A 15438-nucleotide genomic window follows, 5' to 3' on the forward strand; every position below is an offset into this window, starting at 1 on the left:
CATGGCGCTGTGCACACGAGGAGTGCCATGAAGACGGCCAGAAGGGGCTGTAATCAGGACATAGGAGTTAGAATCAGCAGGCTTGTGATTGATTTGGGGTGGGTGATGGTAGGGGGAAGGGGGAAGGGGGAAGGACAAGACTCCATGATTTCTGATGGAGGCAACTGCAGGTGGTGGTGGTGCCGTTGACTGAGACGGGGATGCAAGAGATCAAGTTGGAGGAAGATGGATTCACTATGGGACACTGAGTTTGAAGGGTTTGTGGGACATTCTGGTGGAGATGGCCAGGGGGCATTTGGATATTTAGGCCTGTATCTCCAGTGAGAGGCCTAATCTGCAGAGAGAAACTCAGGAGCCATCAGAATCTACAAGGACATTGACAATGGAACCGTGGGAGTGGATGAGATCCCCAAAGGACTGTCCTTAAGGTAGCAATTCTCAACAAGATGTGTGTGGGGTGGCATAACTCCCTGGAAGAGTGTTTGGAATCACCAGAGAGGTTTTCCAAAATACACACCCAACCCTCAATTCCAGTAAATACTCTAGGCAGCATGACCAAGGGAAACTCTTGCTGATGAGGAGGTGACCTAGGATAGGAGGGAATTTGAGACCATCGATAAGACGAGGGTCAAGGTGGGCACAGAGATCAAAGGAAGAGAGTTTTGAGGAGACCCAGGAGAATGAGGTGCCCCAGGTGTTAGGATAGAGCAGTGATTCTCAATGGTGAGTGTGCACCAGGGGTGCTTGTGAAAAATACAGATTACTGCCCTTCACTGTTCTGATACTTTGGGGCCTTGGAATCTGCATTGTAAAGAGCTCTGCAGGCATTATCTTTGGGGTGGAGAATTTCACGTAGATGGGTGTAGTCGACAGATTTATGCCAGCACGGGGATGGGTCCACTAAGATAAAGACTAAAAGGGTCTATTGGATTCTACTCTTCAGGAGGTCACTGGTAACCATGGAAGAGGGAATTTTGGTGGTGTCGTGGGAGTGGAAGCCAGATTGCAGTGGGCTGAAGAATGAATGGGAGGTGAGAAAGAGAAGACAGCAAATATGGACCCCTTTGGGGAGAAGTTTGGATCAGAGGCGGAAGCAAGAGCTTCATCCCCCTCAAAGGCCACCTTCCATCTCTTGGAGAAACTTGGCAAAGAGGATTGAGGAAATCTGGAGGCTGAGTCACATGTCCCGTGGACCCTCAGAACACACCAGGGAGGCAAGCTGGGAATCGGCAAAGGCCTGGCGCACCTCAAGCTTCCAAGTCTCAAAGCTAAACCTGCTGTGCCTGCCGTCACCTACCCATTCCAAATCCAGTCTACCATCTTCTCCATCCAAGTGATCTTTCCATAACCCAAATCTGCCCATGTTTCTGCCCTACTTAAAACCCTCCAGCAGCTACTTTCCCCCACTCTCACCTCACTTCTCTGAACCTGGCATTCAAAACCCTACTTCCTGCTGCATCTTCCCTTCCACTGTCTTCACCATCCCCCTTCCCACCTGCACCACATTCATCATGTACCCAGGCCTCATGGAGCCACCAGCAGTTCCCCAGTGAACTGTGTGTACCCTCCTAGCCGCTGGTCATCTTAGACTCAGCCAACTCAAGCACCACCTGTTCCGAGAGTTAGTTCCTCCCTCCTAGGAGAGAACCGGCACCTTGCCCACACCTCTACCAGAGCACAGGTAGAATGAATTACTCTCTATCTATTTGTTGACATGACTTTCCCCACCCTGGACTGTGCCTTCTCTGGGACCAAGGTCCTCATCTTACTCCCCTCTGAATCATCAGCACCTGGCCAGGGCTGAGTTCCCAGTAAATGCCAATGAATGTGAAGTGGGGTTCCACCCTAAGTACCCATCATGATAGGGTAAATGGTTAAAATATGGAGCGCCCCACTGACCCTTTGATCCACCAATCAAATAATTGAATCTGCAGGTTCTTCTCCCCTCCCCCCTTTCCCTTCTCCCTAGTTGTACTCATATGTTCAGATTAATTTCTCCTAAGGGAAAGAAAAGGCAGGCTCTGGACAATGGTATCTTTAGGTCAGATGGTACAATGTCTCCCACGGGCTAGGACTATATGAGGGTGTGCTGCTGTGCAAGAGCCCCTGGGTTCCTTCTCCAGGAACTTAACCTTGATTTTTTCCTTTTACAAGCTACTTAACCTCTCTGAACCTTAGTTCAGATGGATGTGGTTACGAATACTATTCGAATAGCATTCGTAACCACATCTCATTGTGGTGAGAATCAGGTGCGATACTCATTGTAAAAGCCCTACATAATGCTACTTAATATTAGGCTTTTGAGATCCCAATAAAGTGGCATCTTAGGGTCACGACACCGACAAATTGCATTTGTTATTTCGAATGACTAAAAGAAACTCCCCAGGCAATACTGCTTTTCAAAGTTTCTCTAAAATGAGAACTTCTTAAGGTGCCCGGCTCCTCAGGCCCACTTAAGACAACTATAAGTGAAGCCCCACCTCCCCAACCTCTAAGCCACGCCCCTTTCCGCACAAATCTCTATACGTTGTGGGCCCTTCAACATTGATTGACGTTTTTATTGACCAATAAGAAGTAAAATTTCCGTCAACGTCCGGTGAGGGGGCAAGACTTCCTTGCTGTTGCTAAGACACTCTTGTTTCCCTCCTTGACAACCCTGGCGGGGGTGCGCTCGCTGAGGCCCTGGCTCCGGCCCCCGCGGGAGCAGGTGAGGCCCGGGGGAGCGGTGGGCAGCCGGGCGGGGAGGGCCGGCCCGAAGCGGGGCCGGGAGGCATTGCGGGGCGGGCGGGGCCTCGCCCACCGCGGAGGCCCCACCTCAGCCTCCTGCCTGTTGGTCCCCAGTTCCATGTCCTCCCAACCCCCATTTCCCTCCACCACCACTTCGGGGACCTGCGAGCTCTGTCGAGACAGTTTCGCCGTCGCGGCTCTGCAGGCCGCTCCTCCCTACCCTCCCGAGGTCCCCTCCAGCTTCACGATCCCCCGTCCTCCCTAACCCAACTCCTCCTCGCGCCTTGATCCCCTATCTTTCGCAGGGTAACCCCCTCCTCCCGCGGGTGGGCCGGTGGTCGCCATCGCCTCCACCCAGACCGCTTGACTTGGGCAGTTGACGACGTGCTGGGACTCGAGGCTGGTCATTTCCCTTTTTGGCCTCAGTGTCCCTATTTGTAAACGGGAAGTTAGGTTGAATGTTCTCTAAGGTCTCTTTGACGCTGACGTTCTAGGATGTGATTCTTTGACCCAACTGTAGGCTTCCCTGACGCTGTGGTCCTTTTGGGAAGTTTCGGGTGCAGTGAAAAGGACTTGGCAAACCTAATTTGGATTCCCAATTACAGGACCCTAGCAAGTTACGTAATCTCTCTGGAGTCCAGTCTGAGTATATATAGAGTTAGGATACTGCAACACATCTCCTTTGGGGATTCTGAGGGTAATATGAACTTCCTTCCTTTGTCTCTTATTTCCGCACATTTTCCCCGTCTGAGAAGTGTCACCAGCTCCCTTATGGTCAGCTGTCATTTCTCCGTTTCTCCTACAAATCCACATCTCTAGCTCTGATCTTTCTCCTGGGCTTCCATGGTTAGGGAGACTTTGGGAGTGGGGGTTGGAGTAGAGATTGATATATTGCTGTGGTGCTTGGGCTTGATGGCTTCCCTCCTGCCCTGATAATCCATGATTCCATGATTCCCTTCTCCTGATGAGACACCTCCATTTGTGTATCTCACCAACAGCTTAAACTCAGGAGTTCAAAAATCAGACCAGCCCGTGTCTTTATCTATCCATCTGTTCTACCTGACTTCCCCTGTCTGTCTCAGTGGCATCACCATCCTCCTGGGGCATCCTCCGTCACTCTGCCACGCCCATCCCACTTAGGCAGTGTCAAGTCTTTGATTGTGCCGCTGCAAGGGTCTCACATTCTCTCTATGCCTAAAGCCACCGTCCTGGTTCAAGTTTTTAATGCCTGTCACCCGGGCCATTGCTGTAGCTTCCTAACTGGTGTTCGTACCTCCAGTCTGTCCTCCTGTTAACCCAGCCCACCAGAATAATTGCCCCAAAAACACAACCATGTCACCAGCCCCCAAGACACTTCCAAAAGGCTTCTCTTTCTCCACTAAAAATATCCATACTTCTTAAGCCTGGGTCTTAGGGCCCTACTATATATCCACAACCTGACCCCAGTCTTTTTTCCCAGCCTACTTTCTCTTTTCTCCCTTGCCAAGTTCTGTCCTCAGGCCAAATTGGACTGTTGGACTTTCCCAGAAAACGCTTTGAGCTTTCTGCTTTGACATCACTGTGTTTGTTCATCTCTCTGCCTGGAAGTTCTTTTGCTCACCTTGTCCACCCATCAGGATTCGCACTCACCTTTTAAGGTCTGACTCAAATGCTGCCCCTACCACCAAGCTTTTCTTGCTGTCCTCTGCCCCCTCCAGAATTCTCCTATTTCCTCTATCTTTGCACCCGGCTTGTGGCACTTACTGCTTTCTGCCATGAACCATAGTTAATTCCTTGGGTATGTGTGTGGGTCTGTCATATTGGATTGTATCCTCCTTGAAAGCAGAGACTGTCTCTTGTTTACAGCAGAGTTGTTGAAAAAGCTTAATCCTGAAGTCATATATAGCTGATTGAATCCTAGCTCCTCTGTTTATTAGCCTGGTGGAAAGTCACTTTGCTTTTCTCAGCCTGAGTGTTCATCAGAGAAGTAAGGATAATAGTGCCCATCTAACAGAGTTCTTAGGGGGAGTAAATGAACACCCATCCTATTGTCTTGTTCAGGGTCAGTGCTTAATAAATGTTATTGAATGGATTTGATAGGTCCTCTCCCTTCCCAGGGGGCAAATGAAATATAATTTAATTACAGTTTAGATATTTGTTGGGCTTCTGCCATGTGTCAGACATTGGACTTGGTGCTCTTGGTGTTCAGGAGAACAGAGCAAGTCGTTCAGCCCCAGGTGATTGTCTGGACTCACGATGCACTGCTGAGTCGTGACTGGTTGTGAGATGTCACCAGTAGTTAGCGATTGTGACTGATTTTTTTAAAAAAGTAAATCAGGGCTAACTCCAACTCATTTCTGTGGTAACGTCATTCTTAGTCCCTTACGTTCAAATCTGTTCTCTTGAGTGGGAAAGGAGGAGGTAGGTGGGAAAGTGGGGGGTGGGAGACTGTGGAATCCGCTGTCTGTAGTAAGCATCTGTTCTCCTGTGGAGCTGATGTCTGTGATAGTTATGGCTTTTTGTTGTACTTTGTATCCTGACAAAAATGTTTGGATTTGGGTATGTCCATGAGGGTGTAGCACATGAGTCAGTGTTGTTTATTGCATCATCTTATACATAAAGAAAATGTCTTGATCTCTACCTCCTCATCTTTCTCTCTCCCTCTCTCCCTCTTTCTTTCCTTCCCTCCCCCTGGTTTAAGACACATCAGAAGTTTCCACTGGACCTCAGTGAAATGAGAAAAAATAAGGGTGATGTGAAAAAAAAAAAAGCCTTTGTGTGCATGAAAGGTAACTCTTTTCTTGAGCAGGACTGTTCTTTATCCTGCGATCGTCTCTTTCTTACTCTTAAAACTTTCTTTTATAGTAGATGATGCATTTTTTAAAATAAATTTATTTATTTATTTATTTTTGGCTGCGTTGGGTCTTTGTTGCTGTGCAAGCTTTCTCTAGTTGCGGCGAGCGGGGGCTACTCTTTCTGGCGGTGCACGGGCTTCTCATTGCGGTGGCTTTCTCTTGTTGCGGAGCACGGGCTCTAGGCATGCGGGCTTCAGTAGTTGTGGCACACGGGCTTAGTTGCTCCGCGGCATGTGGGATCTTCCCGGACCATGGATCGAACCCGTGTTCCCTGCACTGGCAGGCAGATTCTTAACCAGTGCACCACCAGGGAAGTCCCAGATGCATTTTAAACTGATTGTGAAATCCAGATCTTCCGTGTTGTTTCCTGACTTCACCACTGACATCCTAGGACGAATGCTCTCAAGTCCTTAGGTTCCTTTCTCCTCACCTTATGAGCTTTGCCCTTTGTTTGCCAGAAGGCAGTGGGCGGACGTGTCAGGGAAAGGCAGGCGGATAACCAAGGTGCCCAGTGTGTGTGTAGCCCCGATACGGCTGGAAGTAGGAGGCCTGCCTGGACAGGGGGCTGGACCAGTGTCTGCCGAGGATTGACATTATTTGTGTTACTGTCTTGTTTCCTACTTGTTTGTGACAGGAAAGCAAGCACAGAAGGTAGCATCGGAAGAATAGACATGGGCTCCGATCCTGGCTCTGTCATTGCTGGCTGTGTGCCCACAGGCCAGCCCCCAAACCTCTCTGAGCCCCAGTGTCTTGTCTGAGAATTGGGAGTGGGTGCTGCCCTCACAGGTTGTGATGGGATGAAACGAGGCAGTAAGTGTGAAAGCACAGTGTCACCACACCACAGCCCCCGGCCCAACTGTGTTTACCAGATTTCCTTGTGACTCCTTCCTGCTTCAGTACTAACAGCACCGGGCGGGGTGGGGGGAACTCGGTGAGTGTTGGTTTGTTTGGCCCAGCATTTAGCTGTTTAGTTGGTTGGGATATGAAGAAGGGCATTGCACTTCCCCTTCCTTCCACACCAGTAGCAAGAGCTGACATTTACTGTGAGGCAGAGTCTGTTCTTAGGCCCAGTTTCCAGATGAGAAAACCAAGGCCTAGAGATGTAAACACTTACCCGAGACAGACCGAGATGTGAAGTCAGACCTGCCTGCGGAGCACGATGCCGTGCGCCAAGCGTGTCCTCCCACCTCTCGGATGCCGGAAGGTCGTAAGGGGTGGCGAGCTGTGGTCCACGAGCCAAGCGTGTTCCAGGCGCTGAGTGGCTTGGGGTCGGGGGTCGGGGTGCTGGCTGACACTTTTGGCCTTATTTCCCAGAATTCATTCATTTTTCCTTCCTCCTTCCCACATCCCCTAACCCTCTTAAGGATTCTTCCCAAACACTTCAAAAGCAAAATAATAAATAGTGACTGAGGTCATTGCCACAGAAGAACAAGGGGCACAGGCTTTGACAAGAGGATGAGATGGAGAGCCCTGCCTCTGCCTCCTGTTGCCTAGGAGAAGCCTCGCATCAGACATGGGCGAGGGTGTGTAAAGCTCCAGAGGGGCCCTTCAGTAAGGAGGTGAATAAAGGGCAGAGAGGGAGCAAGGCTGCCACTGGCTCTGTGCGCCAGGACAGGCCCCGTGACGGTCAAGCTCTGGTACCCAGGAGATTCATGTGCCTGGCCAGGGGCACACTTACATTATTAACGGGCTCTCTTTTAGATCTGGCGCAGCTTCTTCCTGGCCTGATCCTGTCAGGCACACACTCATTTGCATGGAAGATTTATAAGGTTATTAAAACCTCTAGTTCTTCTATTTTCGGTAGCATTCTATCGGCAGGGTTTTAAAATCGCGGCTGAATGACTGTAGCTGTACTATAATGATACAGCATCATAAAAAATTCTCCTACCTCTCTGGATTTGGTAACACATCATCTATAACTGTTCCTTTTCATTCTGTGAGTCTCATTCCTTTTGGACCCCCAAGAGTACGTGCAGTGTGTAGGAAAGGTATTTGCAATCGTGGTCCTGAATAAATGTGGTTGAATGATATTGACGAAGTGCTGGCTGATAACATGGTGGCTGTAAGAGCAGAGTGTGATGATGAGCGCAGAGAGCTCCGCGATTTCAGAACGCTCATGTGCATCTACTTGCTGCTGTCGACAGCTCTCTGAGAATGAGAAGGTGGGATTATCCCATTTCACGGAGGAAACCAAGACTCAGGAGGTTAAATTACTTGCCCAAGGCTGCAGAGCAAGGAAGAGGGCAGAACTGATTTCAGTTACAGAGCTAGTATTCCAGCCTTAATATTCCGCCTCGTGATCCTGTACTTTCTCTTCTCCACAAGGTGATGGCCCCTCTAAAAAAAACTGTCCCAGTGGCTTTTCCACTTTGTTCCTGAAGAATGGGCTTTGGTAATACCTCTGAAGTCTTGTTTCATCAGGATTCCATGTGTTGGAGCAGAGTCCAAGCAGCGCTCACAGACCCTGACCTCCCTGAGGGCACAGTTGCCTCCGAGCTCCCCTCCACACTGCGCTTTTTAGCCCAGAGGATGAATTGGATTGAGTTGAAATATTCAGGTGGAAGGGGCCTTCAGCATTGTAAGTTGTTCCCACTCGAAAACCTCAGGACGCAGTGGAAGCTTAAAGCCCTTATTCTTTTATCATCAGTGTGGCCCCACACCATCTGTCACCCTTTGGTGATGTGGAAGAGGAGGCAATAAAGTGGCCTTTACCGAAGGCAGCTAAGGGGACAGGGCGCAATGGGACCCTAACATTAACGAGAAAGGACGAAATGATTCACTGGCTTTTGTGAAATAAGACACTTCGGCAGAGAGTACAATGAGATTGTACTTGGTAATTTGCAGGCTTATATATAGAGACAAACAGAAACTGCTAATATCTGAGTGGTACAAATGCCCAGAACGAGGTAAGAGGGGCTGTCTGTCCGCTGGGAAATCAGAACATACCCATGCTGTGGGGCGTGGGGTCGGTGCCAGGCTTCCAGCCTCGCTCGAGGGAGCCGAGCACCTGGAGTGGCGCTGAGGACTTCTGCAGCACCAGAGAGTGGGATAAGCTCGAGAGCACAGCCCAGGAAAAGTGCACAGAAAGCTCAAGGCTTGGCCAAACAAGGGTCAAGTGAGCATCGGAACAGCAGACACCGAAAGGGAAGATAAAACCTTCCTCTCACCGCTGGGCTCACAGGAGCCGTGCTGGTGGTCATGCCCTAGAGGTCAGGTGTGCGGGCGCCCACTACGTGTCGGTGCCGTGCAGAGGCCTTGTGAGGAGGGGTTGGGGTGACCGTGCCCAGATCAAACCCCAGCTTTGCCACCCAGAAGCTGAGCGACCCTCCATTCATGCAGGCCCTAACTCGTGGGGTCATTGGTGGCATGGGGCTGAGTAAACACACGTGGAGCGCTTAGAACAGTGTCTGGCCCACAGGAAAGCCGAGAGACATCACTCGTCGTTACCTGCGCATTAGTTGCCCGTTAGTTACTACGCTAGGCATCTTCAGGGTTCGGTGGTCGTGCACTGAAAGCAAATTTATTTGGAAATGTGAGAAGTGCTGGAATAACATTATTTGGCTGTATTTGGCCAGTAAGGATGGTTACAAAGGGCTTAACGACATGGCAGTTTGTATTTATTTGTATTAGTTGTACTTCTGAGATTAAAAGTTCTTTGAATTATAGGATAAAGAGAAATACCAGAATTTCCAGCACTGCTTCCAGTCTTTTAGGATCCAGGCCCATCTCTTTAGAAAAAGCCCCATCTGTTTTTCCATAACTAGATTTGGAAAGAAAAAAAAAATCTGTACATGTGTATTAGCTTTATAACTTTTCAGTCATAGCCTTGTATGCTTCCCCCAGGAGCCAGAGGGAGGGAAGGACAATTTACTGAATGCCTACCATGTGCCTGGCATACATTGCCTCATTTGATTCTCATAAGAGCCCCGTGAGATAGATTGGACTACCTTCGTGTTACTGATGAGGAATCTGAGGTCCAAGGCCATGCAGCTAGTGCGCAGTAGGACCGGTACTAATGCCTAAGCCTCCCAAGTCCTGGGCCAGCCAGACGGGTGGCCTGAGGGAGTGGATGAGAAGAGCTGGGCTGCCAGGTGTGCCAGGGAGGGCACAGAGCATTGCTGGTCCCCTTCGTCCCACAGAGCAGGGACCTGCGGAAGGAGGCACTTGTTTGCCCAATAAACCCAGGGCTGTTGAACGTGACCTGACATCTCACTTCCTAACCACGTCTGCTGGGGAGCAAGGACTGCGTACATAGTGGGCATGCAGAGAAGCTACGTTCGTTAATTGCGAGCTCAAGGCTCCACCCTCAGCCTGGCCCGCCGTCAGTATTTGTCTTGATAATGACAGTGTGGGCTTGCAGCATCGTACCAACGTGTTCTTAACTGGGTCCCAGCATCTCGTGTTGACTCATCCTCCAGTCTGCAGACTTGCTGGCCATTTGGAAAAGGATGCAGAGGAGTTGAGATGGGGAGGTGTCAGATTGTTACTGAGACATTTCTAATTTGCGATGTATGGTTTTTAAGCCAACTCGTTTCTCCTGGTTTTTCCTGTTTTCTACAGCACCCCGTGGGGAAAGACATTTTCTGCTCCCACCAAGCTGGCTGGGCCTGCTTCCTGAATCTCCTGGGTGTGTCTTAATTACCAGTCCCAGCACCTCCTGAAAGCCCCACTCTCTCCTCCTGGTCACAGAGGAAGGATCATGGGAGAAACAGAAGGGAAGAAAGATGAGGCTGATTATAAACGACTGCAGACCTTTCCTCTGGTCAGGGTAAGCCCTGGAGGAGGGAGGCAGGTAGCCAGCAGGCCCCACAGAGCCTTAGAGAAAGGCAGGGGGAGCTTGTCCCCTGCAGAATAGCAGTGGGAGGAAGTTAAGAAGGGCTCTGTTGGCCAGATCTAGAGACCGAGGGGTCAACAGTGATTCATCCTCTCATTCATTCATTCACTCGACAATTATTTATTTAGGCCACCTACTATATATCGGGCACTGTTCTAGGCACTGTGGATGTAGGCGTGAACAAGACAAAGGCCTGGCCCACATGAAAGAAAGGTTTAAAGAACATAATTTCAGGTAATGAGTGCTATGAAGAAGAAGGAAGCAGGTATAAGGGGCTGGAGAATAGAGGATGGCTTCTAGAAAGGCTTCTCTGATCAGAGACCTGGATAAAATTAGGGAGCAAGCCTTGTGAAAGTCTAGGGGAGAGCACTCCCCCAGCAGGGGAGGCAGCAGGCACAGAAAGCCTGAGTAAGCCCAGCATTTGGGAGGAACAGCAAGAAGGCCAGTGTGGCTGGAACAGGTGCTGAGGGGGTGGCAGGACGTGAGTGTCAGCGTGACAGCAGGGCCAGGCCCCAGAGACCTGGGGGCCACGGTGAGGAACGTGGACTCTATCCTGAGTTCAAAGGGGAACAGTAAAGAGCTTTAAGCAGAGGAGTGGGAGTGCTGTGATGTGTTTTACGTTTAGTATTTCTAAAAGCTCACTCTAGCTGTTGGAAGGAGAATGGATTTTAGGGAATCAGGGTGGAAGTGGGGAGACCAGTCAGGATGCTATTGCAGAGGCCCAGAGAGATGTGGGTGGCCGGGTCCAGGTCACAGAGTAGAGGTGGCAAGACATGGTAGGATTCTGGACAGATCTTGAAGGTAGAGCAATAGAATTCACTGGCGCATTGCATGCTGGGTACGAGGGAAAGCAGGCCAAGGGTGACTGCTAGGGTTTATTTTGTCCTGAGCCTGGGAGAGAAAACTGTCGATTACCAAGAGAGTAAAGACGGAGGAATAGGTTTGTGGGAAAAATCAAGAGTTATCTTTCAGACATCTGAGGTCGTCAAGTAGGCAGTTGGACATAGGAATCCGGAGCCCAAAAAAGAAGTTAAAGCTAAGGATGCACATGTGGGAAACCCTCCCCGCATAGAAGACGCATAAACCCATGGAGCGGGCTGGAGTCCCTAGAGAGCAGGTAGCTGGAGAAGAGGCGAGGGTGGAGGCGAAGCCCAGAAGAGGAGAGACATCAGCAAAGTGGCCCGAGAAGGAGCGCCCAGAGGGGCAGGAGGAAAAGCCGGAGCCCTCAGAGGGGGCACACCATCTCTTCAGGCTTCTGGGCACGTCAGCTGTGCTCTGAGGCTACTGGTAAACCATTCCCGTGGCCGGCAGGCTCCCGCCTGGGCCAGCCTTCAACCCATGTCTGTCGTTGTAACACGCTGGTCGCACAGGGGCCGGGGGCCTAAGAGCCTGCGAGGCTTAGCATAATTCCGTCAGGAGATGGGTCATCTCTCCGGGCTCTGCCCGGGGCTGTGCCAGGGCACCTCCCCGGTGTCCGTGCCTTACGCTTGGGACGGAGGCCAACCCAGAAGGCAGGTCACAGGCTGAGGCTCTCTCTGTTTGTCCCCTGCCTTGTCTCCAGCACTCGGACATGCCAGAGGAGATGCGAGTGGAGACCATGGAGCTGTGTGTTACGGCCTGTGAGAAATTCTCCAACAATAACGAGGTATTGCCATCAGTGCAGGCGGCCCCCCGTGTCTTTGGTGACCCCTGTGGCCCCAGTCCCCACAGCGAGCCCCAGAGAGTCCTGCTGGGACCAGGCTAGAGCCTTCCTTGGAAGCATTCGCACCGTGGGGAAGGCCGGTGAGGGGAGAGACCGGTGCTGTCTCCGGTACTGATCCAATGCTCACGACCAGCCCTAGAGGGAGAAGAGCCAGAGGGCTTTCCGTGACACCCCTGCCCATGTTCCCAGTCTCAGGTGGGCTGCTGAATAGGGCATCTTTCCCCTTGGCTCCGTCCCAGTGGAGAGCAGAGGCCCGCCCAGGCATTCATTCATGTATCCATTCATCCATGCAAGAAAGATGTTAGACAACGTCCCTGTGCCAGGCACCGTTCTGGATGCTGGCGATAATGACAGATCGGCGTCGACACAGCGATGTCATTCATCAATCTGGTGGTGAGCAAGAAAGAAGTCAGTGTCATGGCAGCTTGAGTGAGGCCGACCCTGGCTAGTGAGAACCCAGGCTTTGGGCCAGGGAGGCCCACATGCACATCCCATCTCCAGCCCCTCCTAGCTCTTGAACCTTGCACAGGCCATTTCTTATCACCCAGTGGCCTAGGGGTGAGGGTGCTGCCAGTGCCCAGCAGGTGCCTGAGCATGGGGCTCACCCCGCAAAGGCCGGGCCTCCACCCCACCCCCAGACCTCTTCTCGAAAGAGTGAGCGCGGGAAGGAGGGAGCTGCTGCCGCAGCCGAGGGAGCCAGGCCAGCTTATGTCCCAGAGCCCACCAGGCCCATCAGGGAAAAGCCTTTCTGTTCCCTGAGGGGAAGCCTGACACCTCGTGGTGACGATGGCAATCCGTGCAGTCTGCGGCATGCTCTCCGGGGCCTTGTTCATTGAGTGCTGAGAACAGCCTTGTGGCCCTGGCACTGGACGCGGGCACTAAGGCCAGAGCCAGAGCTCCAGCCCGGGGCCCTGTGTCAGGCCCGAGGCCCGCTCTACCGCTCACCAGTGTCTTCTGACTGATGAGGTGGTTTCTGGTTTCCTGTCCCTGTGTAATGACAGCCCCTGGCAGGAGGGTCCCCGTGCGGAAACCCTGTCCGAAGGTTCCGTAAGCAGAACAGCGATGTCAGGCAACAGGCCTTTCTCTTGCCAAGACTTGCGCTTTCCGGAGAGGCGCTGACTCATGCCCACTCTCTTCCCGAAACCTCCCTCTCTGATGAGCATCCTCTTGGTTCCAGAGCGCCGCCAAGATGATCAAAGAGACCATGGACAAGAAGTTCGGCTCCTCCTGGCACGTGGTGGTCGGCGAAGGCTTCGGCTTTGAGGTCACACATGAGGTGAAGAGCCTCCTCTACCTGTATTTTGGAGGGACCCTGGCTGTGTGTGTCTGGAAGTGCTCCTGACAGTCCCCCACCCCTGCCCCCGCCCCCCGCAGGCCTTTTCCCGCTGTTCCTCTGGGATGCGGAGCAGCCCCAGGCAGCTCCTGACTTTCCAAAGGAAAGCGGGCTCTCTTCTCTTGTCCTGGGTACCGTTTCCTGAGCGGCGCGCAGTGTGTGAATTCGTTGACATCTCTGCCCCAGGCTCGCAGCCATCTCATGCTGAGTCCCAGGGTGTGAGGGGGCAGCAGGGGAGGGGTGGGGAGATGTGACAGGGTAGAAGGAGCGGGGGAGATGGAATTTCTCTCACAGGGACATGCCAGCCCCACCTCCCCGGGTGGCTGCTCACCCCTCACAGCCCGGGAGCCCCTCGCTCCCACCCGCAGCACTGCAGGCAGGTGTCCGCTGTCCTCGTCTTTATGGGCCGTATGCAGATGGCCTCGAGAGGGAGTCTGTCCTCGGGGGTCGCTGGCACTTCTCTCCTTGTCCTCCGGAGAAGTGGTGACCCCCACCCCACCCCAGAAGCCCCTTTCCCAGCCAGACCCCGGGCTGAACAAGCCACTGCATCTCGTTGGGCTGACAACTCCACAGCCCCGGGCTTTGACGTGAGGACCAAGCAGCCTGTCCCCCTCCCCGCTCCCCGCTCCCCAGCCGCCAGGCTGCATGAACCTGTTACCTTGCCTCACCCATGCAGTTGGTAACCAGTGGCTGAGGGTGTGGGAACTGTGACTGTGCAGTTTCTCGAAGTGTCACTGACCTCCGGTGAGACGCCTGGGCCAGGAGTGCCCTCGCCGTGAGGCCTGTTTCAGCAGGGAAACCTGGCCTGCCACTTCTCATCAGGGACCGCATGCTGATTTGTACTTCCTATCTCTGCTGGCTTTTCTATATTCTTTTTGAGTGTGGGGAGAAGGGTTTTAGTAGAAGGGTGAATCCTATTTTACACAGCGGTCTTATTTATATGAATGTCTTGGTTTTTACAATTAAAATAACCAAAAACTGACCTTGATCTACAATCTTTTGAGGTTGGGGTGAAGGCAGGCTCAGTATCCTCAGGCTGTGCTGGGTCACAGGAACTCGGAGAAGCTTCTGGCCGGACCACAAGGCTGCCGGAAACCCTGTGCTCAGGCACAGCCCCGCGCGCCCGGGCCCTGCCCCCTCCCCGTTCCGTCACGGGTGCGGACTGAGCGCAGTTGGATGGGGCCCCGTGGACGCTGACTGAGACACCCTTGGTGGCCAGACTGAGCCACTATAAAGACGTTTTCAGTCTCACATAATGTAGTTCAGTTCAAAGATGTTTATTCAGCAGCATTGAGTGCCAGGCCCCAGGAGTGGGGGCACAAAGATGGAGAAGCCACAGACCCTGCCCTCAGTGAGCTCACAGTCTATCGCAGAAGAACACTTGAACCCGATTGTTTCAACTGGATGTGAAAAGTGGTGTAATAAGAGAGAGGACAGGACGTGGTGGGGTGGAAGGAGGCTCCATGCCCAGCCCAGAGAGTGACGGGGAGCCTCCGGTGGGGGGGGAGTGGTGAGCCCTGAAAGCCAACTCTTGAAGGGAGAGTGGGATTTTCCCCAGGGAGGAGATGCTCCAGGCCAAGGAACTGTGGGGATAAACGCAGAGGTGGAAGTGGCTTGAGGAGGAGGGGCTGTGCTGCAGGCCCGAGAAGCCCCTTCAGCTCAGGGGCTGGCTCCGGAATCTGAGTCTCACACCCCAAAATGCCGGGTCTGGGCAGAGCTGGGACAGCCTGTCCTCCCCAGCCCACTGTCCCTGCACTCACGGGGCCTCCTGAGATGGCCCACCTAGGACATTCAGACCTGGCAGTCCTGGCCGCTGGCCCAGTCACAGCCTCCTGAGGCTGAGTCCAGTTGTAACGGGGTCTGTCAGCAGCTCTGCTGGACGGCATCCTGTCAGTCAGCTAAGCTCTGCCCAAGGACCTGAGCGGCTAAGCTGGGAGCCTCACCAGTGCTCGCTGGGTTGCTGCTGTGCGTGTGGGGTCCTGAGCTCAGTGCGATGGGGCAGAAAAGA

The 15438-nt window shown here is 52.6% G+C and overlaps 1 protein-coding gene across 1 annotated transcript; it reads left to right on the plus strand.

Moving 5' to 3' along the window:
• The first annotated feature begins 2631 nt into the window (after positions 1 to 2631).
• DNAL4 (dynein axonemal light chain 4) lies at positions 2632 to 13577 on the plus strand. The gene is made up of 4 exons (XM_007454009.1): positions 2632 to 2707; positions 10122 to 10329; positions 11957 to 12040; positions 13275 to 13577. Exons 2-4 carry the CDS (start codon positions 10261 to 10263, stop codon positions 13437 to 13439), a joined length of 318 nt encoding a protein of 105 aa, XP_007454071.1. The 5' UTR covers positions 2632 to 2707; positions 10122 to 10260; the 3' UTR covers positions 13440 to 13577.
• Positions 13578 to 15438: the final 1861 nt, after the last annotated feature.

The sequence above is a fragment of the Lipotes vexillifer genome, unplaced genomic scaffold (assembly GCF_000442215.2).
Source record: "Lipotes vexillifer unplaced genomic scaffold, Lipotes_vexillifer_v1.1 scaffold382, whole genome shotgun sequence".
Classification (NCBI taxonomy): domain Eukaryota; kingdom Metazoa; phylum Chordata; class Mammalia; order Artiodactyla; family Lipotidae; genus Lipotes; species Lipotes vexillifer.

What these genes read in the sequence shown, in the direction of transcription:
- DNAL4 (XM_007454009.1), top strand. Translation starts at nt 10,261, where the DNA reads ATGGGAGAAACAGAAGGGAAGAAAGATGAGGCTGATTATAAACGACTG. An exon ending in AGACCTTTCCTCTGGTCAGG is followed by an intron (nt 10,330 to 11,956) that starts GTAAGCCCTGGA and finishes CCTTGTCTCCAG; the next exon opens with CACTCGGACATGCCAGAGGA. An exon ending in AATTCTCCAACAATAACGAG is followed by an intron (nt 12,041 to 13,274) that starts GTATTGCCATCA and finishes TCTTGGTTCCAG; the next exon opens with AGCGCCGCCAAGATGATCAA.